This window comes from Spermophilus citellus (assembly GCF_964194105.1).
Source record: "Spermophilus citellus genome assembly, chromosome: 3".
NCBI lineage: Eukaryota > Metazoa > Chordata > Mammalia > Rodentia > Sciuridae > Spermophilus > Spermophilus citellus.
Window position 1 is genome coordinate 161,995,502 of NC_138184.1, and position 27,847 is coordinate 162,023,348.

The following is a 27,847-nucleotide window of genomic DNA, read 5'->3' on the forward strand; positions in this document are numbered from 1 at the left end:
TATTGTATTTATAACCATATATTGAAAAAGTACTTTCTAATTAATCATCTGTTTAATGAAGAAAGTTAAAAAATTTTAATTTAGCCACATTTTTATAATGATTTTAGCTTTGCTTTCATACTCATAAAGTCTTTTCTACCCTGAAAGTAGGTAAATATCTACATTATTTTCTAGTTCTAAGGTTTTATTAAACTTATATTTTTAGGTCAACTGAAATTCATTTTGAGACATATTGTGAGAGGGTCAAACTGTATTATTTTCTCATATTAATTTAAATGTCCCGGTACCATTACCAAATAGTTTTCTTTTTTTTTAAACTGATTTTAAACACCATCTTTATCTGTTTACATGAGAGTATAATGTCCAAGCTTTTTATTTTTCCCTTTGATTTTTTTTAATTCTGTAAATTTAGTTTTGAGCCTTTGTATAAGGTGTTTTTGAATGCAATAATGAATCTCCTTTATTCTTTTTCATAATTCTGTTAACTATTTTCATTTAATTTTCAAAGTGAATTTTTGGTTACCTTTCTCATAAAAATCTTACTAATATTTTAATGGAAGTTAATGTGAACTCTACAGGTTATATTGTGGAATGTTGACATCTTTCCAGTTGTGAAATCTCTCCATCTATTGTTGCAAATATAAAAATGTTACTTATTTTAGGTCTTTTGCATTTACTAGAAAGAAGAACTCCTATCAGTTCTCATGAAATCATAATACTGCTTCTTAAAGATTTTTAAATAAAGATTTAAAATTTTAACATAAAATAATCACTTTACTGTGAAATTCTTTTTCATTTTCTCATGAATCTTCATATTTGCATATTACTATTTCATTTTTGCTTTTTCAGAGACTTCTTTATTTTTAATCATAGCTTCGATAAACTTTTTATCCTTTCTTTGATTTTTCTCTTAACTGTTATAGCAAAACAAACTAATTCTCAAAGTTAGTAGCTTAAAATAATAATGATTTAGTCTCTGATTCTGTGATTTGATTGGGCATTTCTTCTGTGCTTGCCTATATTCAGTTTTGCTACTGGCAACTGGTTGCTCAGTTAATATGGCTGGAACAGCTGAGTCTCTCTTTACATGGTCATTTCTATCCTGGGCTTCATCTCATCATCTCCATCTCAGCATTCTCAGAGGGCAAGCCTCAATGCATAATCACTTATCAAGCCTTGGTCTTATCCCTTATTTGCTGATGTCTCATTGCTTGAAGCTTCTTAAACCAAGGATCTGTGTTGGATAGGGCAATATATAAGGACATGGATTCGAGGAAATGTGATTCACTGGGGGCACTATTGTTATACTCTACCATACCTATCCACTGGTTCTTTTGTTTGTCATGACTTTTTAATCTTGCTGTTTATTGAACACTTTCGTGTTTGTTTTTTCCTATGATGATGACTTTGTGTTATTTTGTGGGTACTATTTTGATTATAGCATCAGTAGAATCTGAGATTGCTAAGAATTTTTTTCATATGTTGGTCTTTCTGTTATAAGCAATTATCATTCCTTTCTATTCAAATTTATATTCATAAATCACTAAAGCATTTTAGCTCTTTTAGTAAACCAAGGTTTAAACAACAACAATAATAAAGTTTGAACTTTGCTTGAAAGTGTGAATGCTCCCAGAATTTCTGTTCCAAATATATATCAAGAGTCTGTCGGGGCTGGGGATGTGGCTCAAGCGGTAGCGCGCTCGCCTGGCATGCGTGCGGCCCGGGTTCGATCCTCAGCACCACATACCAACAAAGATGTTGTGTCCGCCGAGAACTAAAAAAAATAAATATTAAAAAAGAAATTCTCTCTCTCTCTCTCTCTTTCTCTCTCCTCTCTCACTCTCTCTTTAAAAAAAAAAAGAGTCTGTAGAACAGTAAAATTGAATTGATCTTCATATAGAAGAAACATATAGATCAGGTTGGGAAAGATAAGGATCTTGTTCATTTTGGAAAGTATTACACTAGTACACTGATGTTTATAAAAGCTTGTAAAGAGTAAATCACCAAGCAGTTTATTTGAGATTTACTAACAGTTGAGAAACTTAAGTGTGATTTGAAAAAAACATCATTAGGAAAATACTACTTAGAGGAAGATTAATAAAGCCATAGTATTTGCAAGGCAGAGAGAATAATCTTTAAGACTGAAAAAAGTCTACATTAAAATTAAATTTCCTTGTAATGAAATTGTAAAAATTGCTGCCCATTAATTCAAATACTAATTGAGATGTTTTTACAAGCAATTTTTATAACATTGGCTCTGTGTTACCCACTAAAGCAAGTTTAATGTCTAAATGTAAATGTCTTGACCTGGTTTTTAGGTAAGTATACTGTATAAACACTTCTGTAGTCTTTTTTGATTTTACCCTTGGAATTGAACCCAGGGGCACTCTACCATTCAGATAAAACCTTTTGCTCCCACCACTATTTAAAATTTGTATTTTGGGACTGGATCTCGCTAAGTTGCTGAGGCTGGGCTTGAATTTGTGATCCTCCTGCCTCAGCCTTCTGAGTCACTGGGATTACAGGTGTGCACCACTATACCTGGCACTCCTGCAGTCTTAACGAAACTTCTATATCCTGGCAGCAGGACCCTGAAAAAAATAGATTGATTCTATTTTTATGCCTTTGTTCTATATAGGTACTGGCTTTTAGGATGTTGCCATTATTCAGTATCTCTCTCAAACTACACTCTATCCTATATTTAATTCTTCACCTCAGAACTATACTTACAGTCTGAATCAGAGATTAATAAATCACTGCATATTGTTTCTTGTGCATTAATTGGATTGTAAGCCTCTTAGAGGAAATTGTTGTACTTCTTTTTGTTCCTTATAGCACCTTGAGAAAGCCATCTGCAAATAGTAATTTCATAGTGCATGTTTTGGGCTGAGGATGTGGCTCAGTGGATGTGGCTCTTCTGTTGCTCTTGAACTCTGATCTTTCATGTTTTCCTTCCTTGTGCAGTTTATCAACTATGTGCCCCTTGTGGCAGCACTGTACTGGGCACTTTGGATGGATTCATAAGCAACCACAGACATGGAGTTTATAGTCTATTCATGCAATAATCACACAGATGAGATATATTTTTCTGAAATAAGATATGTGGAACACAGAAATGATTTTCTCTGCTTGGCATGGACAAGGCCCTAGTTTAATCCCCAGCACCGCCAGGAAAATAAAAAAAAAAAAAAAGGGCATATTTTGCTGGGTGTGGTGGCATACACCTGTAATCCCAGCAGCTCAGGAGGTTGAGGTAGGAGGATCACAAGTTCAAAGCCAGTCTCAGCAATTTAGTGAAGCCTCAGGCAAATTAAGGAGAACCTGTCTCAAAGTGAAAAATATAAAGGGTTGGGGATATGGCTCAGTGGTTAAGCACCCCTGAGTTCAATCCCTGGTACCATTAAAAAAAAAAGTACTTGTTTTCTGATTCTTAAGAAAGAAAAAATCATTTTGATATATATTATTTCTTCTTTTTTAATAAAGGGATAGAATGGGTTCTGCACTAATGATTGAAACAGCAAGAAACCCTACATGTCCTAAGGTAAGTGTAGTGTATTATCTTAAATAATACCCATTTCTAACAAGGTCTGACAAAAGCAGTTATTCTGAGGGCTCTTTTGTTAAGGAGAAAAATTCTAAGAAATTTCTGCTAATAGATTCTATTCTTCTATGATGATCTAGGATGTGATGATTAGATCTTTTGTATATCTAGTAAAAGTATTACAGAGGTTTAAAAACATGAAAGTCTGAGACTAAAAATAAGGAAGAATTATTTTATAATAATTATTTTAATCAAATTTAGGAAAGTTATAGCATTTCCTCCCCTAGATTTTAAAGAAAAAAATCTATATATCATATATAAGCTCAGTATAGCTCCCCATTTATTTATTTGAAGTTCAATGACCTGAGTATTACTTGAGTTTGTTTTCTTTAATAATACTTGTTTGATTAAGGAATATAATTTATGTGCCTAAGAATCCCATGCAGCTTATATGTATTCTCGGATAACAAGCTGTAATAAGAAAAGTCCAATAGATACAGCTCCTCTGTTGCTCTTGAACTCTGGTCTTTCATGCTTTCCTTCATTGTGCAGTTATCAACTATGTGCCCATTGTGGCAGCACTGTGTTGGGCACTTTGGATGTATTCATAAGCAACCATAGACATGGAGTTTATAGTCCAGTAGATTATAAACTCATTCAATAATCACGCAGATGAGATATATTTTTTCTGAAATAAGATCTGTAGAACACAGAAACAGTTTTCTGAAAGCACACATTTAAAGGGATGTAAAAGAAGGCTACTTTGAGATTTTAACCTGAAGGCTGATGAGTAGGAACATTTCTGGCAAAGAGACAAAGGGAATGGGCTGTGCAGAAGGAGTCATAGACAATTCCAAGAACTGAAAGAGTTCCTGAAGACTACAGCCTGGGAACCCAAGGGCAGCATGTGCGGATAAGGCTGGCGCAGTAGGCAGATCAGACTGTGTACAGGGCCTTATAGGCTGTGATAGCTCTTTTGGAGAGGATCCTGGGATGAACTCTGTGCTTCTTGCTTCTTTCCCTGTATCTTCAGGGCTCCATTTCTATTCCACAGAAGTTGTTGACTTTGAATAAAAGAATAGACTGAATAGAAGGAAACTTTAGCCATATTAAAAAGTGTTTCATTATGATAAAGGCAGCAGTCATCTATACATGTGTTAATCCAGTTTTACCTATAATAATTAGAGAAAGACCCTCTGATTTTAAGTGCATGACCATCTCTTAACCATAGCAACCTAGAGACAGAGTTGGATTACTTACAGGAATTCAGGCTATGACTTGTTTATTAAATAGCAAAGCAGATGGGTCCTTGGCAGGGCTTGGCATAGGACACTAAAAACTTTGGCCTTGGTATATTTCTGCTTATTAAGTTTGTATTGCAGATCATCATACAACATATTTTACATACATTCAATGTACAGCCATAAAATCTGAGACATGTAGTGATTGGTGTTAGAGTTTTTTAATAAAAATTATCAGCTACCAAGTTTTAATAACAAATAAAAGCCCTAGGAGTTTGTGTAGTGTTGTTTCAGCTTTACCAGAGTCATAATGCTTTCAAAGAGCACAAAAACAAAGACTAAACTTGTAAATAATATTGTGAAAATAGTGTACTTATTAATCTTTAAGTAGTTTTTCTTAATTGTTAACTTCTGCTATGCCAATTAACACATAAAAATCGAGAAATGTATGCCTTCTTGAATGTCTTTAAGTCAAATTCAATTATATAGTCAAAGATATTTTTTGTTATTATTCTATTACATTTCTCAGAATGGTCTCAGTTCTTACATCTATTGTGCCATAAAGAAATATCTAATTTAAAATTTTTGCTGAACTTTAAGTTTATGCCACACATTGATCTTTTGGAGAGTTGTAGATTGTTCATTCATACTACTCAATAGTATTTAACTTATAGATGCCAAATATTGCTGCTTACAGTGGTACTGTCACTTTTTATTTCACTAGGTAGCTGCTGTAAGTACCATAGTAAACAGAGGGATAACGCCAAAAGCCTTTGTGTTCAGAAACTATGGTCATTTTCCTGGAATCAACTCTCATTATTTGGGAGGCTGTCAGTATAAAATGTGGCAAGCCATTCGAGCCTCATCAGCAGCTCCAGGCTACTTTGCAGAATACGCATTGGGAAATGATCTTCATCAAGTAAGTTGACTTGTATGGCATCTTTTATAATTTTACATGATTAAAACAATCAGCATTTATTAACTGTCACTGAACTTTGTAAGACTCAACCAAGATGACTTCTTAAGGTTTTTATAGTTCAAAAGATGTGCAATTCATTATATTTTTGTCTGTCTTAAATTCATAAGTCTTCTGCCTTGAATGTATAATTTAGGAAAATTTTGAAATATTCTATACAGTGTGGTTTAAAGCTAATTGTGATAATTTTATTGATGAAAAATGTGGCAGTATGTAGCTTTTCAAACATGAAATTAAATATGAAATAGGTTCCAGCAAATGCAGAACCCAGTCTGACAATTTTGGAGAGTATAGTTTGGAGGATACTTAAACATTTATTAAGTTAGCTATGTACCAGACACTTGTTTAATTTTTTTACATGATTGTCTCATTTAATCGTTACTACTTATGAGACAACTATTTCCATTTTACAAGTAAGGAATTGGGGTCTTAAGAAAGGATAAGTAATTAGAGTCACAACTATTCAGTGACAGGATACTACCTATAATTATAGTTTTAAATTTAAGTTATTTGTAGAGTTAAGTATTGTTTCTGGTCATTCTTTTTATGTAGTCTCATGTACTTAATTTCTTTCTGTCAGGTGTTTCCCACTATTTGTGGGATGCTTAAGTTTTTTTGTTTTTTTTGTTGTTTTCTTTTTTTTGGTAACAGGGATTGAACCCAAGGGAACTTAACTACTGAGCCACATCCCCAGTCCTTTTTATTTTTAATTTTGAGACAGGGGTTTGCTAAGTTGCTTAGGATCTTGCTAAGATGGTGAGGCTGGGTTTGAACTTGTGTTCCTCTTGTCTCAGCCTCCTGAGCTTCTGGGATTACAGGCGTGTGCCACCACACCTGGCTTGGAATACTTACTCTGTAATTTGTACCTAAAAGATAAAAAATAAAACCAATAGCTTTTAAGATGGTAATTTTGACATGATGTCCCACTTAAAATCAGTCTCATTATATAGTCTGTAATCTTAACTTTCCTCTCTAGTTACTGAAGTTTGCGTGTTCTCTTTACTTAGTAATTACCTATCTCTTGGAAAAAAGTCTTAATATTACTGACAAGGATTTTCAGGTAGCATTACTATACTTGGGTCTTTATGAACTATATATTGGCTATAAAGCTTTGAAATTTCTAATGCATAACTCTAATTTACATGCGTTATTAATAAATAACTGAAATATTTTTATCAATTTTATTTTCTCCTTTGTTTTGATAGAATAGCTTAGATATATTCTAAAATTTTATGGTCAACGATCCTATTTTCTTTTTAATTTTTCTGAGAGTAATATCATAATTTTTGTAGTCAAGACATTAAAATAGGATTTCTTTTGTCTTTAAGAGTCACTTCAAACCACTTCTTACTTGGTCAAATCTGTCATTGTTGAATTATGTAAGGCACTTCCCTTCTTGCCTTTCTTTTTTTTCTTCCACCCCCTCAGGGCAGCAAGTGATGGCTATTGAATTTCTTTCTGACATAGATTTCAGGATTTATTGGTCACAGTAAATGTTGATTGTAATATGTAGCTTGCTGTCTTTAACAACAACTTCTCCCTTTCTTATTTTATTCTTGCCATATCACAAGTGGAAAAATAACTTAGACAATGTATTTAAAATACACAGAAGTTAGAGCTGTAAGATGGTCATTATGGTAAGACTTCTCAGTTACACCAAATATCAGCAAGAATTTCGAGTAATAAATTTGGATACCTGCATTTTGGGACCAAATGTTTTCAGATTTCAAAAGAAGTTATCTCACCCAGCTGGGTGGTGCATGCCTGTAATTCCAGCAGTTTGGGAGGCTTAGGAAGGAGGATCTCAACTTGAAAGCCATCCTAAGCAATTTAGGGAGGCTCTAAGCAACTAAGTGAGATCCTGTCTCTAAATAAAATATTTTTAAAAGGCTGAGAGTGTGTCTCAGTGGTTAAGTGCCCCTAGGTTCAGTCCCTAATTAAAAAAAAAAAAAGAAGTCATCTCACTTGCTCTCTTTATTGCTGAAGGAAAAGTAGTTCAGATGTTTAATTCAGTCTTTCTTGCATATGTGTGTTTGTATGTGTGTGTAACAAAATAACTCAGTGGATCTTTTTCTATATCAGATAGACTAGTAATATTTCTTTTCATGCTTCACCATTTTTATTTTTTTAACTCTTTTTAATATCTATTTATTTATTTTTTATGTGGTGCTGAGGATCGAACCCAGTGCCTCACATGTGCGAAGCAAGCGCTCTGCCACTGAGCCATAGCCCCAGCCGTGCCATTTTTATATTGATGAGCAAACCTTTCAGTTTATTTTGAACTACATAATTTAAAAATTGCTTAAATAAATTTTTGTAAAATACATAACTACGTGGACAGAGGTTATACTTTCATGTAAATCGTTAGCATCCAGAAAAATTGGCACACTTATTATACATTCCAATGAAATCTGAATCTAAAAAATCTATTTAATAGTTTTCTTATTATACATTCTCTTCTTCCAAGAGGAATAAGACATGGGGTATATTTGCCCTCAAAAGACAACTAAAAAGATTGATAAGAACATTCTAAGCTAGGCGTGGTGGAGCATGCCTTAATTCCAGCTACTCAGGATGTGAGGCAGGATTACAAGGTTCAGGCCAGCCTGAGCAATATAGTAAGATATCTCAGTTTCATTAAGAATTATGGGTTAGTTCAGTGGTAGTGCACTTGTCTACCATGCATGAGGCCCTGGGTTCAGTCACCAGTACTGAAAGAAAAGAAATGAATATTCTGAAGTGTGAGTGATCATGATTACTTAAACAAAGAAAAAATTCAAGCCTCGTTCTGATCTTTAGAAGTTTTCAAAGTTAAAACTAAAACACAATACTTACTACAACCTTCCTATCCTAAAACTTTTGAATAATTATATTCAATTATTTCTAGTCTCATTTTTAAAATCCCTTTTAACTGTCATGTCTGACATATGTCTTATTTTAAGTTACTTTATATCCTTTTTGGAGCCACGTAGAATATAAATTATAGGTTAATATTCTATTTGAGCAGTTATTGAAAGTAGTGCTATAATTAAGAGGTATGAATAGATGGATGGGAAGATTTCATTTTCTTTTGACTATAAAAAGAAGAATATTATTATAGTACTTATAAAGTGTGTTACATGTTCTAGAAAATGGTAGAGTAGGAAGAATTCTTTTTGAATAGGCTCCAGTTACTCCTGCCTGCCAAGTAGTAGCATATTTTTCTTGAAATTGTATTTTTTTTACACAAAATTATCCCATATCTCTTTATTTTTTTTATCTCTACCTACAAGATTAAATTGTTCATTCCTTATCTTTAAAGGAAGAATCTGATACATTGACTTATGCTAAAGAGTTTTTGGGGGGAGCAGAGGGGTCCTGGAGATTGAACTCAGGTTTTTGCATATGCTAAGCGTGTGCTCTACCACCAAACTACACTTGAAGCCATTACACTGAAGGTCTTGATGATAGCTTCTAACATATCATTCCTCTTTGACTTTGTTGATATTTGAAAAGGTTATATTCAGAGGTTAGGATACATTAACCTTTTTAAAAAAAAAAAATTCTAGGGGCTGGGGATGTGGCTCAAGCGGTAGCGCGCTCGCCTGGCATGCGTGCGGCCCGGGTTCGATCCTCAGCACCACATACCAACAAAGATGTTGTGTCTGCCGAGAACTAAAAAATAAATATTAAAAATTCTCTCACTCTCTCTCCTCTCTCACTCTCTCTTTAAAAAAAAAAATTCTATACAAATGTTGCAGGTAAAGAATATTTTTTAGCAGAAAGAGCCTGCCCAACACCTGCAAAATTATGTCTGTGCTGGGCCACAACTAATATTTTTTTTTTCTTTTCTTCCTGCTCTTCCTCCCTGCTCTGTTCATAGTTGCTCTCATTATATCAAAGAAGACATTTGGTATTTGTTTTTTAGGGATTGGCTAGCTTCACTAAGCATAATCTGCTCTAGTGCCATCCATTTCCCTGCAAATTCTATGATTTTGTCATTTTTTATTGCTGCATAGTACTCCATTGTGTATAGATGCCACATTTTTTTAATCCATTCATCTATTGAAGGGCATCTGGGTTGGTTCCACAGTCTAGCTATTGTGAATTGTGCTGCTATGAACATCCATGTGGCAGTATCCCTGTAGCATGCTCTTTTAAGGTCTTCAGGGAATAGTCCAAGAAGGGCAATAGCAGGGTCAAATGGTGGTTCCATTCCCAGCTTTCCCAGGAATCTCCAAACTGCTTTCCAAATTGGCCGCACCAATTTGCAGTCCCACAAGCAATGTACAAGAGTACCCTTTTCTCCACATCCTCGCCAGCACTTGTTGTTTGACTTCATAGTGGCTGCCAATCTTACTGGAGTGAAATGGTATCTTAGGGTGGTTTTGATTTGCATTTCTCTGACTGCTAGAGATGATGCACAACTAATAATTTTCATTGTAACTAAACATAAATGTAGTGAATGCTGACTCAGTGCTAGGTATTATACTAGCTGGGCAGGATATTAAGGTTTTTAATAGTAGGTTTTATATTTTTTGTGCTTCCTGGATTCTGTCCTCAAATAACTCAGGCTAGAAAACTATAAACATGGTTATAAAATGAGATGATAAATTCACTAATAAAAATATGTACAGTGTTGAGAATAATTAGATATTTATTCTGTCAGGGTCATCAAAGAAGTTGTAAATTGAATTGATGTATGAAGAATGAATAGTTGATTAGGAATAGAATGAGATTGGCAGGACTGGAGATGTAGCACAGTAGCAAAATTGCTTACCTAGCATGTGTGAAGCCCTGGGTTCATCCCTGGTCCTACAAAATATGAGGTGAGTGGGAGAAAGAATATCAAGGAGGAATGGGGAATGATTGTTTAATGATTAAGAGTTTTGAATGGTAAAAATGTTTTTGGAAACATTACAAACAAAAATTATAAAACATTGTAACTAATGCTACTGAATCATACTCTTTAAATTGGCCAATTTTATATTATATATAATTTACTACAATAAAATTTAAACTAAAATGAAAAGCTGATATGATTAAGAGTTATTGATATTGTCCATTGGTTCCTGTCAAGTGCCCTGATTTATGATATGAAATGATTAAACGTATATTAAAAGTAAAAAAAAAACTTTACATTTTATGCTATTAAGCAAACATACAGTATATAGTTAAGATGCAGGCTTCTGTGTTTTGTAGAAGATAATTAGTAAATTACTCCATCAGTTCATTTTGCCAATCCTCAGCACCTACCATTGTGCCTGGCATGTACTAAGTCCACATTAAATAAATAATCATAATTATAAATACTTGAGTCAATGGAAAGGCTAAGGAAATACCATAGACATAACAGCCTAAGGACCTCCCAGTAGAAGAGGTGTCTGACAGGAGTAAGTTAATAAAGAAAAGCTTAAGTCTAATCACCACTAGATGACAATCAATACCAAAAATCTTAACTATTGTACTTCTTGATTAAAAAGTGGGTAAAGTGTAAGGAACAGAAATTTACTTTGAAAAATGGCTAGTGAAGCCATTAGAAAACTGGCAGTTTTTAAATTTGGGATTGATTTTGCTGTAATCAGTTCTTGGTAAACCTTTTTTGCCCCTTCTGTCTTTTTTTTTTCTTTTTGTCTATTCTAAACCTCTTAACAGACTTTGATAATAATGGGAAAGCATTTTGTCTTAAATATCCATTTGATAAATTACACAGAGTGTAATAAACATAGACTTTAAGGTAAAAATTGTTTTATAAAAAGTTTTTTTTTTGCTAAATTATAATTAAATGTTTCCCCTACCATGAGATGAGTATCCTTCTAGTGTCCTGTTATTTAAAAGAAAGGAAAAAGTTGAAAGATTAAATTTAAATTCATAGTTGAAAAAGTCTTTAGGAAATAATTATTATTACCATCATTTGAAGAATTTAAGTTGATTTTTTTTTTACAAAGTTCAGCAGTACTCATACCCAACTAATGTATGACTTTCAATAGATTTATAAAGAAAGCTAAATTTAAAAATAGTTACTTTCAACTGGTGGATTAACTATGGTATATCTAAGCAATGGCGTTACTTAGCAGTAAAGAGGAATGAATTACATGTTCAACTATATGGATAAATGTCAGAAGCATTTTATATGATAGAAGTCAGACCTATAAGGGCACTACTAAATAATTTCATTTATTTTGATAATCTGATTTGTGACCTTGAAGAGTAAATGAATGAATAGCATTTTGAGGATAAGGGGATTAAAAATTGAGACTCTAAGGAGTTATAAAATATGTTGAAGTCATATGGGGGGTGATGTAAAGGCTTGAGGTGGAAAGAAATCTATGAACCAGATGCTGACTTCATTCACCAAATGAGTGACTGTAGATTAATATGTAGTATATAATGAGCAGCAGAGCCTTTAAGAAGCATTTTTCCAAGTTAATTTGCCCTAGTGATCTAGAAGAAATAGTAAATCAGATACTACCAGCCCACTCCCAACCCTAAGGTACCTGGGTAGTAATATCAGGAAAAGACTTAAGTCAAAAAAGAAGATAGCACTTTCAGAAGAAGGTGAGATTACACTGGGAGTTTAAACTGTGGAACAGTTTGGTAAGAGCACAGGGGAGGGTTTTAGGATGTAGGAAAAGAGGAGGGCTGCATGAGTGGGACGGAAGAAGAGAATGGAAGGCACAGTGGAGTTTAGAATGGCATGCATATTTGGTCTCTGCTGTTACTTGGAGGAAAATGGGCCTAAGGTCCAGAAAAACTTGTCCCACCATCCATGGTGATTGGTTTCAGCAAATGCAGGCGCAGTTCATGGACTTCAAACTCGGTTCACATAATGATCGCAGTCCCTAAAACTATAGTCACTAAACTTTTTGGCTAGCCACTGAGTACAGAGGTAGTCATTTAGGGTTTTCTTAGTGAACTGAAACCATGTACTTGGTACCAGAGAAAGTCAAGGCCTACTTCTCGTTTTCTTTTGACACTGCCAAGGATTGAATGGTGGGTATCACACATATCCTAGGCAATCACTTTACCAGTGCTACTCCAGGCCTACTTCTCACATTCTTAACTTGCTCTGTGATACATTTAGTTTAGGATTTTGCTCTTTGCTGTTTATTTTCTGTCATGCTACTTGGACTTTAGGAGTGATAAGCATTTAACTGCATTACTAGATGTATATAGGAAAAGAGCTTGATTAGTCACTTAATCTACCTTAAATCAGACGTCTTTCCCTAAGTTTTAAGTAAAATAGCTCAGTGGTAGAGCATTCGCCTAGCAAGTGTGAGGCCTTAGAATGTACCATCCGTTAACCACCAGTTAAAGACAGTGTGCCTTTAAAAAGTAGTTCAATTCAGTATTGGGGGAGGGAGTGGGGGAAAATATGCAAAGCAGTCCAAGAAGTTGTTCAAATGAGAAAGGAAAGCTTAATACAAAATTTCTTCATGAGGTTGGTGGGTTTGCAGCTAATTTTACAGCTGTGATATATGAAATAAATTTATTTAAAAGAACCTCTTGTTTTTAAATACTTTGGCTTATTATATAGTTCAGTTTTCCAAATGTATACATACCAATCTGTTTAAAATACAGTTTTTGTTTTCATGTTCATAACCTTTAATTTCACTTATTTTTTAACATGTTTCATACAGGATGGAGGTTTACTTCTGAATAACCCTTCAGCATTAGCAATGCATGAGTGTAAATGTCTTTGGCCGGATGTCCCACTAGAGTGTATAGTATCCCTGGGCACTGGACGTTATGAGAGTGATGTGAGAAATACTGCAACATACACAAGCCTGAAAACCAAACTTTCTAATGTTATCAACAGTGCTACAGACACAGAAGGTTAGTTTGTTTCTGTGTTACTTCAAGATACTTCAACTTAGAGTGATTAGTTTTTGGTAGATAGAACATGTTGATCTTAACTTCATATGAGTGTTGTATCTATACTGTGTGCCTAGGAAACACATGGGAACAAGTATTTTGTTTTCCTTTTTCCTCACTTTTATTAGAGTTACCCTAAGTAGAGAGACTGCTTTCCACCTAGGAACTGGTGCTCTCTTTGCTTCCTTAGAATTGGAGGAATATCACAAAAGCCTGAATGGAGATTCTTTAGCCAGTTAAGAAAGCAAAAATCACAAAAGGAGTCAGGTTGGTTTGAATGTACACATAATAATATTGTGAGAGTATTTATGGAATTAGATTATTAGTGATGTGGAGGCAAACTGGAATTAAATAAATTATCGCTGCCTTTCTTCCTGAATCCATTTAAAATCCATCTAGCATGTAAATCAAATTACCTTCCTCTTCAAAACCCCTTAGACTTTCTATAACATGTGGAACAAAATTCAACAGCCTCTCTCTCTGAAATTTATCATACATCCTATAAGACCTAGTATATCTCTTCTTCCTCTCAAAGCCACTCTTTGATTCTTACTATTCCTCAAACTTACTAAGAACCCTTCTGTCTCAGGGCCTCTGCAGATGCCGTACTCTCTTTGTACAGCACATATCTGGGTATGTGCTTAACCCTTACTTCATTCAGGTCTCTGCTCAAATGTCATTTCCTCAGAGAGACCTTTCCTGACCACTTGCCCAGCTTCCTACCACTTACCCTGCTTGTAGTCTCCTTTCTTTTGTTTGTTTTTGTTTTCCTCTTGGAGCATTTGTTTTGTTATGGAGATATATATATATATATATATTATATTTGTTTACTTATTTCTTAGTCCCACAAGTATGTGAGGCAAAGGGCTAGAGATGTAGCTCAGTGGTGGAGCATTGCCTGCCATGTGTGAGGCTCAATGTTTAATCCCCAGCAGTTTGCTTTGCCTTACCCCAGTTTACCATTGACTCCAGGGCATGGCATGTACTGGGCAGTCAGAGAGTATATTTTGAATTTCTAGTTTGAATTTTGGTTTTACATTCTTTGTAGTACTGTTTTATTTTTATGTGTGTGAAATGCGTTATTAAATTTAAAGGATTATCATTTAACAGCTTCTTATTTCTAAAATGTCATTCTTTGCATATCAGCATGTTATTAACTGTATCATTAACCTAAATGAGGATTTTCAACTCCCCACTAAGGTCTTTTATCTTTAAATGAAAACCAACAAAAAACAGATAAATTCTTATCATCTGAAATTTTATTGTTACATTAATAGGATATTGTTTTTTCCTCAGCTTTATTATAATTGACAGATAATACTTAAGGTATACAACATGTTTTAATGTAAGTATACCTTATGTAATAATTCACACAACCAAACTAATTAACGTATCCATCGCCCACATTTTGTGGGATGGGCAATGAAAACACTTAAGATCTACTCCCTTAAAAAATGTAGAGCATACAAGATATTATTATTAACTATAGTCACCATACTATACATTTCATTTGTAGAACTTATTTATCTTATAAAGTTTATATTCTTTGATCAACATCTTCCCATCCCGAGCCCCCAGGCACCTACCATCTTATTCTCTGTTTCTCTGGGTATTTTAGATTCTGTACATGGAGTGATATGCAATATTTGTTTTTCAGTGTCTGGCTTATTTCAGTTGGTATAATGTTCTTCTGGTTCATCTGTGTTATTGCAAATTGCTGGGCTTATTCTTTTTTTAGGCTGAATAAAATTCCACTGTGTGTGGGATAAACAGTGGTTATTTCCATATATTGGTAATTATGAGAAATGTTGCAGTGAACATGCAAATGCAAATATCTCTTCAAGATTATTATTTAAGGACTGGGCTTGTGGCTCAGTGGTAGAGTGCTTGCCTTGCATGTATGAGGCACTGAGTTCGATTCTCAGCACCACACATAAATAAATGGTTAAAATAAATGTCTATCAACAACTAAAAAAATATTTAAAAAAAAGATTCTTATTTATTTCCTTCGGATATATATCCAGAGTGGGACTGCTAGATCATATGGTGGTTCTAATTTTATCAGGGATTGAACTTAGGGGCACTCAACCACTGAGCCACATCCCCAGCCCTATTTTGTATCTTATTTAGAGACGGGTCTCACTGAGTTGCTTAGCGCCTCACCGTTGCTGAGGCTGGCTTTGAATTCACAATCCTCATGTCTCAGCCTCCTGAGCTGCTGGGATTACAGGCGTGTGACACCATGTCAGGCCTAATTTTAGTTTTTGGAGGAACCTCTGTGCTGTTTTTCATATGTCTGCACCAGTTTGCATTTCCACCAACAGTACACTTCCACATCCTCACCTGCACTTGTTATCTCTTGCCTTTAATAACCAACCTAATAGGTGTGAATTGGTATCTCATTGTGATTTTGTTTTGCATTTCTCTGATTCAATAAAATATTCTTGTCATTAGCCATCTGCCGAGACACAGCTTTTTTAAAAAACATTTTTTTTTAAGTTGTTGATAGACCTTTATTTAATTTATTTATTTATTTGTGGTGCTGAAAATTGAACCCAGTGCCTCACACACTCTAGGCAGGTGCTGTACCACTGAGCCACAACCCCAGCAAGAGACACAGCTTTAATCAGCCAGCTTCATAATACTTAATTTAGTACCTCCTGTAAACCATGTTGTCAGCCTTTGTGGAATTTTCTAGAAATATGAAATGCTGCTTCAGTGTACTTACACTCTAGTTAATGATACAAGTATGTGAATAGTGTAATAATGTTAACTTTGAAAAAGATGTGGTAAGAATTTTATTGAGGCATATAATTACTGATACTAAATTGTTATGTACCTGCAAAGACAGTAAATTCATGTGGTTCAACCTTGTATATAATTAATAGGGCCCAGATATTTCCTTTTACCATTAACAATTGGACAAAACGGTAGTTTTCACATATTGGATTACAGGCAGCATACAAAAGGTATTTCTGAGAGAAGGAAAATGAATGAGGTAATCATCAAGATTACCCAGCTTGCTACCTGAAGAGTTTTTATACTTAGCACATAGAGGGAGAACTCAAAACAATAGATCAGTCTCTTGGAGTTCAGTAAACAGAATTTGGAGTTTAGAGATGTAAAGATGTCTTGTATTATAATACAAGATACCACAGAGAAGCAACTACATAAGGAATAAATAGTGTACCAGAGATAATGCAGGAGAGTCCCTTTGGTCTTTGATCAAGTACTGATCTGTGCATGCATGTGAGGAAACTACTCAAGGCAGAGGAAAGATCCACCAAAAAGGAATAGAGAAAATAATACTTGGAGCTCATGTGGAACCAGAATAGCTTGAATTTCCATCAACTAGATTTTCATCAATGAGAAAGGCCTTGTTATACACAGGATCTGTGGTGGAGTCCATAGAAGTAGTAATAGCATCAAATTAGTTCTAGACTAAGAAATGCTATAGATCCACCCTAGGAAAGCTTTAAAAAAAAATCAGATTGAGTCCAACTACCATCAAAGCTTAAAAGAAACCCTAAACACACACACACACACAAATACACATTTAATCCAATTAACATCATCATTGTTTGACCTAAAAGCCAACAATATATGAAGGAATTCAACAAATTCCCTGTATACAGATATGTAAAACCCAGAATGTCAGGCATTCAGTAAAAAAATGTGTAGGCATACAAAGAAGCAAGAAAAGACAGCCCTTAACCTGGAGAAACCCAAATAAAAATTGGAACAGACCTAAATATTAAACCAATGACAGAATTAGCTGACAAGGATATTATAGTAGCTATTGTAAGTCTTCTCCTTGTGTTTAATAAACTGGAGGAGACAATAAGAAAAAGGTAAAAAATGCAATATCTCAAGGTAAAAAAGCAATATCTCAAAATATGTACTTGCAGTTCTCCATAAACACTTGCAGAAAATAGAAGAGGAGGGAATATTCTCTAGCTTATTTTAAAAGACCAGCATGAATTACCCTGATACTAAAACATTATATTCTTAAAACCCCAGAAAAACTCCAGTCACTATTTCTCATTAATATGCATGCAGAAATCCATAAAGTATAATAATTAATCTAATTCAGCAAATATATTAAAAGGAAAATACATACAATATGCACAACAAGGGTTCATTTCATGAATATGGGATTGTTTAACAATCAAAAATTTAGTGCCATTCACCATTTCAACTAAAAAAGAAAAAACATTCTCTCAGTAAATGCAAAAAAAATCTGATAAAAATCTAACATACATTCAGATAAAAACTGAGCAAATTAGGAACAGAGGGAACTTCCTCAACCTGAAAAAGGGCATAAACAAAATAATAGAGCTAGCATCATATTTAATGCTGAAAAACTGAATACTTTCCCCACCTAAGACCAGGAACAGACTAAGAATTCTGTTCTTACCACCTTTGATCTTGAGCAGGTTAAGATTTTTAAAATAGAACACAAAAAGCATGAACCAATAAAGTCAACACTGTTCTGGAGGTTTGTTCCAATGCTATAAGGCAATAAAGGAAAGACACGAGAAGTAAAATGGACAATATGGTTGTCTATGTTGATAATCCTAAAGGAATCTATAAAAAAGCCATAAAACTAAAATTGAGTTTAGCAATTTTAAATAACAAGGTCAATATGCAAAAGTCAATTGTATTTCTGCATACTAACAATGAACAATTGGAAACTGAAATAGATATGTACATAGATCAATAGATATCATTTATAATAGCATAAAAATATTAGAGCTGGGATTGTGGTTCAGAGGTAGAACACTTGCCTAGCATGTGTGAGATACTGGATTTGCTCCTCAGCACCACATAAAAATAAATAAATAAAATAAAGGTATTGGGTCCATCTACAACTAAGAATATATATTTTAAAAGCATTAAATACTTAACTACATAACAAATTGTGCAAGATATAAATATTGAAAACTATACAATATTACTGAGAAATTAAATGCCAAAATAAATCAGTAGATACACCATGCCAGTGACTTAAAAATCTCAATATTGTTAAGGTATCAGACCACAAATTGACCTGTAGACTCAGTGCAGTTCCTATGAAAATCCAAACTGACTTTTGGGGGGCTAAAAATAAACAAATACTATAAAATATATACAGATGTGCTGGGGTTATAGCTCAGTGGTACAGTGCTTGCCTGGTACATGTGAATCACTGGGTTTGATCCTCAGCACCTTATAAAAATAAATATATAAAGGTACTGTCAATCTATAATTAAGAATTAAAAAAATTTTTTAAAGTATACAGATGTTGGGCTGGAGATGTGGCTCAAGCGGTAGCGCGCTCACCTGGCATGCGTGCGGCCCGGGTTCGATCCTCAGCACCACATACAAACAAAGATGTTGTGTCCGCCGAAAACTAAAAAATAAATATTAAAAAATTCTCTCTTTAAAAAAAAAAAAAGTATACAGATGTTTTCCAAAGAACCTAGAATAGCCAACACAATAATGAAAAAAGAAGAAAGTTGGAAAACTTATCTTTCCAATTTCAAGACTGTAAGACTATAGTTAGAAAGGAACTACAGTATTTGAAGAGAGAGAGACATGTAGATTAATAGCATATAACAGAGTTCAGAAATTGATTCATTATTTAAATTCAGAAGATTTTTGATAACGATGCCAGGGTAACTCAATAAGGAAAGATTTTTCAACAGATGATGAGACAATTAGATACCTGAGTCCAAAAAGTTGAACTTGACCCTTCACACCACATATAAAAATTAACTTGAAATAGATTATTAGACCTAGTATGTAAGAGCTCTAAATTTCTAGATGGATATGCTGGATAAAATAATTTTTAAATACGTTTTTATAAATTGACACACTATTGAACACAGTTCAAACACAGTTTGAACACAGTTATAAATGGACACAGTATCAAACCCAGTGCCTCACAGGGCTTCACACATGCTAGGTAAGGACTCTACCAATGAGTCACAATCCCAGCCTTGGAGAAAATCTTAATGATCTTGAGTAGGTTAAGATTTTTAAAATAGAACACAAAAAGCATGAACCAGTAAGAAACAACAGTTAAATTAGTACTGCGGTTCACCAACTTTGATTTTCAAAAAAACACTCTTAATAAAATGAAATGTCAAGCCACAGACTGAAAGAAAATATTTGTAAAACCTTGTGTGTGTGAATGTGTACACACGTACATGCAACATGAATGAATATCTAAAGAACATAGGCAATTCAGTGGGGAAAATGTGGGCCAAAGATTTGAAAAGAAACTTCATTGAAGAAAACAAATGACTAATAAGTGCATGAAAAGCTTCTAGCACCATTAGTCATTCAATGAAAATTAAAACCACAAGATATTGCTACTTACCTTCTAGCATGTCAAAATGGTATGGCCATTTTGGAAGACAATATGGTAGTTCTTAAAAAAAAAAAAGTAAACATACACTTTTACCATATGACCCAGGAATTTTATTCCTAGGTTTTTACCCAAGAGAAATGGAATAATATGTCTACACAAAGACTTAAGTGTAAATGTTATTGCAGGATTTTTCCTAAAGCGAAAAACTGAAGAGAGCCACAATAAGAACTGAGAACAAAATCTGATAAAACTACATAATGAAACACTTAACTCAGCAATAAGAAGAACTGTTGGTATATGATATACTGTGGATGAGTCTCAAAGCATTTTGCCAAGTGAAAGGAAGTAGACAGAGAACTATAGAATTAGGATTCTGTTTGTATGAAATGCTAGAAAGGCAAAGGGTAGGGGAGAACCAGCTGTTAAGGAACTTGAAGGAATTTGGGGGGGTGGGTATTGAAATGCCTTGTCATGATTCTTTGCTGTTAAGCTTGTCAAATTATATAGTTAAAATAGGTATATTTTATTGCATATAAATTATACCTCAATAAAGATGATCCTCAAAAATGTTGGAAAGAGAAAAGAGAGTATTGGAACAAGTATCCTAATTTAGCAGAGTGTATATGGTATTTGGGGAAGATGAATTTGATTTTGAAGTTCTGTTCATTGTTATGAATTCTATATTCCTACTGTTTGAGTAATAAACAAATCTTTGTAATGGACCTATAAGGAAGATAATTTAAATAATTATGAATAGATCATTGTAGAATAAATCACCTTCTCTTACCCACCTTTTACCCTCCTTTTCTGTTTTAACAGAAGTCCATATAATGCTTGATGGCCTGTTACCTCCTGACACCTATTTTAGATTCAATCCTGTCATGTGTGAAAACATACCTCTCGATGAAAGTCGAAATGAAAAACTGGATCAGCTGCAGCTGGAAGGGTTGAAGTATATAGAAAGAAATGAACAAAAAATGAAAAAAGTTGCAAAAATATTAAGTCAAGAAAAAACAACTCTGCAGAAAATTAATGATTGGATAAAGTTAAAAACTGACATGTATGAAGGTCTTCCATTCTTTTCAAAATTGTGATGAGTGTATGCGTATGTTCTGAAAAAGAAAGCCTATTCAGAAGGTCCGCCAGATTCAGTAAGGAATTGTGGTTCAACATCAGTTAACTTTGAAATACTTATGAATTCTGGGGAATCCTGAAAATGATAGTGCTTTGAGGAGTTTGCACAGTACAGAAATATGCTTGGTTACAGAATTCAAATGGGAATTAGGTTTTTTAAGATGTTAACAGTTAACTAAGCTTTAGGAATTTTATTATTATGCTAGTTTTAATAGATGTTGGTGTTAAATTGTTTGTTTGAGAAATCATTAATATACGTGCCAAACAAGAAACTGAGAATATCATATTAGCCTTTATATTTTTGCTTAGTCATCAAAATCATGTTGAATTCACGTGATCACTGATTTTCTTTCATGTAGGAAAGTTAATTTCTCCTTACACTTACATATTTTTTCATTAGCTGCATTCTGCAATCCTTTTACTATGCTATCATCTACATAAATTCAGAAAATGGAATTTTCTCTGTTAAAATACTTTTACATTTGAAATAAGAAATAAGCAGATACCGTTTTCTATTCAAAATTTGCTTATTTCAACATTGTTTGGTTAAAGAAATAGGTGATGTTCCAACGAGCCACCTTTTCCCCCTGAAATTTCAAGATGATAAATTTGTGTTTACCTTTCTAGATTTAAGTTTATCATTTGCTGTTACAAAATTGTTTGAAGTTACTGAGAAAATAGTTCTATCATCAACAAAAATAAATTACTGAAATAATCTATTATTAAAGGGTAATGTCATTATTAATTTTTTATTGTTCACAGTATAGCTCCCCATTTCTTATAGCATTTGAACCCACCTATGAGCAGTAATACGTAAACAAATTTTTAGGCTTCTTACTTCATTAACTCCTTCATTAAATCCTGGATTTCACAAAAGTTAAAACATTGCCTTGAAACGTTGTGCCAAACAGATTCATTTTTGTAGTGTTATTTATTTGCCATGTAAATCATGTCTAGATTTCCCAAGAAAAATAAACGTAAGAACCCTTTGCTTTGTACTTATAAGCTAAAGCTTACCTTGTCGCCCAGATTGTCATATTGCTGCTTTTTAACATTGATTCTCAGAAGCAATGAGACATTCTAAGAGTGCTGGGAGGAGTTGGCTGTATGGATGTTAATGGTGTGTCTGCTGCACAGGCCTTCTGTGACTTTAAGAAAGATGGACAATGTCTCTGGGCTTTAGATATTTTACTTGCAAAAAGAGGAAAGCTAACTCTAAAATTTTGTGACATCTAAATTACTTTGTTTTTAGGCACAGGATAAGTAAGCTTCCAGTGACTGCTGAAAATAATGTAAAATAGCCCTTTCAGATCACAAATATATACAAACTTTTATACAACTAGGACAACTTATAAATGTAAGAAAATACAGATGACTGGAATTATGAATATTTGGGGTGAATTCTTTGTTATAAAGCAAATTTCAAGCACAATAAAGTAATATTTACAGTGCACGTTTTTATAAGGTCACTCTTTCTGCAACCTGACACACTTCACCTGTTTTGCAGCTGATGTTTACTCTCAGTTCCTTGTTTGTGCTTGGCCAATTATTTTTCTCTTGAAAGGGACAATACACAAGTGAACTCTGGTCGTAGCTTCTTTCTTCAACCGCATAGCATGACATCTACATAGTAGGTACATCCAGTTGTGTGGTGCACTAGTTTTCAATTGTTCCTGTCCCCATTTGTACTTGAAACTGGTTATCTGAACAACTGTGTAATTCACCTGAGATAACCTGCATTTTATAATGAGGCCAGTGCTTTCTTTGTTGAAAAACAACCCAAAAAGAAGATTCTGTAAATATGCAAGAGAAAGATAGGAAGAGATATTCAAATGAATTTCCAATCCTATACAATGACTGCCATTCTCAAAGAAGCAATGAGGAATAATAATCTGCTTTATGAAATGTAATAAATCCTCCAACTCAATTATATTGAAAAATAGAATAAAAATTATTTTGATGCTCAGGCCCTCTTGGCTGTCTTGTTTATTATTTCTGTAATAAATGATATACTGGAAATATTTCAGTTCTGTTCTTGCTGCAGATATTATTATTTATTAAAAATAGTTCCTTAGATGGAATTGTCCCTAGAGGCACAGAGGCTGCATGGGATTTCCCTTAGTGGGTGGAGAGCACCCAAGCTGGGTTATAATTATACTGTGTACTTCTTCCCCTCCTACACCACATTTTTATCCAGGAGAAAACAGACGTCAAAGGAATCTTTTGAGAGGAATGAAGTCACAAAAAGCCTGCATGCAGTCTGAGGGGACAGAGGGGAGCCTTTCAGCTTTGTTTTGATGATAGGGAGGAGCTCCCTTTGAGCTTTTTAACCCCAGAGAGTAGTTACAGCCCCCTCCTTTTCATATATGATGGAGTTGCTTATTACTGAAGCACCTCAAACCCCTAAAGTTCAAATCCCAGAATTTTACCTAATGAGCTTTGCCCTAGAAACAGTTGTATTCAGTTTAGAATATTTCACCAGCCCGAATGTCAGTAGCGTAACTAATAACATAGGTACCTTTTGAGTGCTTACTGAGTACTGGTCACTAGGCTAAGCAGGTTTACAGTATTAGCATATTTCATTGTCATTACAAGCCTGTGACATGAATATCATTATCCCTTTCTTAGAAAATTTTGCCTGAGATGCCACAGCCAGAAGTGGTAGAGCTAGGACCAATCCATTTCCTTAGCCCCATGTCTGTTCCTCTTTCCTAAAATATCCTTCCTGGAATTGAAATGGACTTGAAATCCATTTTACTAAACTGAATCTGAAGTGTTGAGTTTAATTGACAAAAAAAAAAAAAAATGTACTCCACTCAGTAGATGTCATTTCAATCTTTTTGACCTCAGAGTTGTATTTTAGGGGAAAGAAATTATTCCAACTTAAATTACATGGATACTGCTCCTTAAGTCTTTGTTTAAAGTGGTTGTCTATTGGCAGTGGTTTTACCCATCTCCCTGAAGGATTTGCAAATCTAGATCAGGGTAGGGGGAAGAGAGATTTGCCTTGGGGAACTACTAGCATTTAATACTCCAGGAGTCAGAGGAGGTAAATATTATGTAATACACAGGGCATAGAACAGTCCCTTCCAATGAAGAACTCCACCCCAAACACTTAACAAATGCAAGTAATAACATTTCTTCTTCCAGATATTGAAGACTACTTTGCCCAAAGTTAGGATGCATGGATCCTTTATAAAATTCCATTTTGGTTCTATTGTAACAAGAATTCTTTTTGTATTTATTGCTCCTTGTTTACCTTCTCTCTCTCTCTCTCTCTCTCTCTCTCTCTCTCTCTCTCTCTCTCTCTCTCTCTCTTGCCAAGTTTAAATACAACTGAACTGTTCACTTAATTTTACTTATTGAAGCAAATCTATGGTAATTACTCTTTCATGACTAGGAAATAGAAAGGAGGGGGAGCACATTAAAAAAAGTTTGTTCTGTTGCTGGCAGGAGCTAGCCACCATCCAAAAAGATTCATAGAGTACAGATGTCCTTGGGCTAAACAGTTTGCATGTGTTGGTCCAAGGTTTGATAAATGTGTCTTTCATAAGTCACACTGATTACTTTGTTTATTATAATCTTCATTCAACTGATGTGAGCAGATTAGAATTCATCACACTCCACAGATGTTATTCATTTGAATAATTAGTTTATTAAAAATAAAATATTGACTGTAATGTTGACTTACTTTCATGATAAAAATCTTCAGCTTAATACAGATTCATTTCTTGTCTCCAGGCAACATAGATTGTGAGGTATATTTGAAAGATTCAGTCTGATTTAATATGAGCAGTTACATGATAAGAATCTACATCACATTTAAATTCCTAATTTGTGTTATTAAGGTGAATTTCAAAGATCAAAATAAATGGACCTACTTTATAGAAGAAAAATAGTAAGTCAACAGCTGTTACTTGGTACTAGTCTTTCTTTTAGTATACACTACTACTATTAAACATGATAAACAATCTGAAAGTCCATCCAGTTATTTGAGAAGAAAGGAAGGTGATGTCATCTTATTTATATTGTGTGATTGTGATCCAAAAAAAGTAATTTAGTATTATTTTAATTAAATTGGTCACCAAAATAATTTTAAAAGAATGTGCATTTAAAAACAATCCAAATTCCAGGCATTGTTGCCCATGCCTGTAATCCCATAACTTTAGAGGTTGAGACAGGAAGATTGCAAGTTCAAGGCCAGTCTAGGCTGTTTAAGGAAACCCTGTTTCAAAAAGAAAGCCGAACCAGGTGTGGTGGCCTGTGTCTGTAATTCCAGTGGCTCAGGAGGCTAAGACAGGAGGATCACAATTTCAAACCAGCCTCAGCAACTTATCAAGGCATTAAGCAATTTAGCAAGACCCTGTCTCAAAATAGAAATTTTAAAAAACGGATTGGGATTGTGGCTTAGTGATTAACCCCCCCCCCCTCCACCCTTGTTCAATCCTCTGTACCAAAAAAGAAAGAAGGAGGGGCTGGGAGGTAGCTCAATGATAGAGTACCCCTGTATTCAATCTCCAGTACCACACACAAAGGTTTTTAAAAAATCTGTATTTTGATCAAGCAGAACAGAATATATATGCCAAGATCCAAAATACACATATCCTTAGTATGCACATATGAATCTTGCAAAGGGAAATTTTTTTATTATTCATATTGTTTTGTAATTGGGTCACATCTGGGGAAAAAGTGTTCTAAGATAACAGTTTTCAGTTCTCAGCTTTTGTATTTATTGTAACACATATGAGCATTACAAGCAATTCTTAAGTCTCTCAGATTGAAAAAATTAATCAAGCCAGGCATAATGCTGCATGCCTGTAAGCCCAGTGACTTGGGAGGCTGAGGTAGAAGGATCACAAGTTTGAGGCCAGCCTCAGCAACTTAACAAGACCCTTTCTCAAAAAATAAAAAAGCAATGAGGATATAGCTTGGTGGTAAAATGCCCCTGGGTTCAAACCCCAGTAACAAAAACCAAAACAAAATGTTAAACAAAGACAATTTAATTTTACCTCTCTCTATCTTTCAGATGTAGTCTTAAAAACCACATTTTTTTCCAATAATTCCACTAAAATTGAGCCATTTAAAACCTATTCTATCCCTCAGTCATTGAAACCACATTTTGTAAATCACAGGTGCTGTTATTTTACTGATTTTTGAATGAACATGTTTGGTGTCAGGGTATAATTAATCCATACACATCTAAGCATGCCTTAGTAGTAATTTCCTGTGATGAATAATGTGAAAAATGCTGTCTGTGGACACTTAAAACTGTAGAAGCAGTGGAACTTTAGACTATGTTGGTATATAATACAAATACCTATATTTATATGCAAATAGAATGTAATAAGGAATTATACGCTACAAGGGTTTTGGTGACTTTAGACAGCATAGAATTTTGTAATGCAGGCTTGTATACCATTCTCATTGTTTTCAGTATGGGAAAATGGTGATGTCCTGATCCTTAGACAACATGTGGAAACTTGCGTTGTCCAGTTCATCACAAGCATAATCCTCAGTGCAAATAAGAATAAGAATTTGACACCAACCCTATTTTGAGTAATTTTCACAACTAGATTGTTACCTGGAAAGAATGAAAAAAAAAAGTACCTTGTATTCAGAAGAAAGCCAATATAGCAATCATATGAAAATGTCTGCTGCCGCAGTCTGGCTGGGCACAATTCAGGAGCCACTTGTCAAAAGAAACTAACTTTATTTTTAGAACTAAAAACACCAAAGAAAACCGCTCCTCAGGAAAAACCCCTCAGAGCCCAACTGCCACCACCGGCTTCCCACAAGCCTCTCACCCCCACACAACCCTCACCACCTCCCACAATCCTCCTGTTCTTGAGGCCGATTGGCTGGGTCGCGTGGGCGGAGCCAAAGAAGTCCCCCAATGAGCAGCTCCGTGGAGGAGCCAATCAGCTAGATGTTGCTGGGGCCGCTGTGAGCCAATCATCAGCTGGCAGTCTGAAGGGCTGGGAAACAGCCCAATGAACATCACCGCAGAGGAGCCAATCAGCTAGATGTTGCTGGGGCTGCTGTGAGCCAATCATCAGCCGGCAGCTGGAAGTTTGCTGGCAGCTGGAAGTTTGCTGGGGCCCCTTTGGCTGTGGCTCTCAACATCTCCCCCTCTCTGTTTAAACAACAAGCATGTGGCTTGGGGACCGTGCCTGCCTTAGGTTGTCCAATACTACATATGGTCCTTACCCGTCATCGGATGAGCTGACCTCAGGGCGTCAGCCTCCTGTCTTAGGTTGGTACCATTGTAATTGGATCTTACCCGTCATTGACTACCGGTCCAGTATACAGCCACACCTGTGGAGAGGTCTTTGAAGCAGAAGGGAGGAAGATACACCAAGCCAACTGATGGCTCTTGTTGGAAAAATTGTACCACCAATGACATCATCAGCAAAAATACCCCAACACTACCACAAGTTGCTGCACCAACAGATAGTTCACAATGCATAGTCTAGGCAAGTCTAGGCAAGTTCTGCAAGTTCTGCACATAGTCTAGGCAAGTTCTGCAAGCAGTTCAGTGATGGCTATTGCAGAAGCTGTAGATTAGTTTTATCTTTGTCTTCACCGGCACTGGGATGAAGATAGGAATTCTAGCAATAATGGCTAAAGAAAAAATCATGTAACATTCCAGAAGGCACTAAAAGAAAACAATTTTCTTAACAATTTACATTGTCTTCACCGGCACTGGGATGATGATAGGAATTCTGGCAATAATGGCTAAAGAAAAA

General features: G+C 34.7%; 1 protein-coding gene across 3 annotated transcripts in view; it reads left to right on the plus strand.

The window, feature by feature from the left end:
- PNPLA8 (patatin like domain 8, phospholipase A2) overlaps positions 1-24,356 on the plus strand; it is a 43,776-nt gene extending 19,420 nt beyond the window's left edge. The window contains exons 7-10 of one of the 3 annotated variants that reach the window (XM_081285026.1): positions 3,484-3,541; positions 5,507-5,701; positions 13,378-13,573; positions 20,787-24,356. In XM_081285026.1, the coding sequence (XP_081141152.1) occupies positions 3,484-3,541; positions 5,507-5,701; positions 13,378-13,573; positions 20,787-21,061 (724 nt within the window). In that variant the 3' untranslated portion in view covers positions 21,062-24,356. The remainder of the gene's footprint in view (positions 1-3,483; positions 3,542-5,506; positions 5,702-13,377; positions 13,574-20,786) is intronic. The other 2 variants (XM_081285025.1, XM_081285027.1) reach the window with 2 other exon arrangements.
- The last annotated feature ends 3,491 nt before the right edge of the window (positions 24,357-27,847 follow it).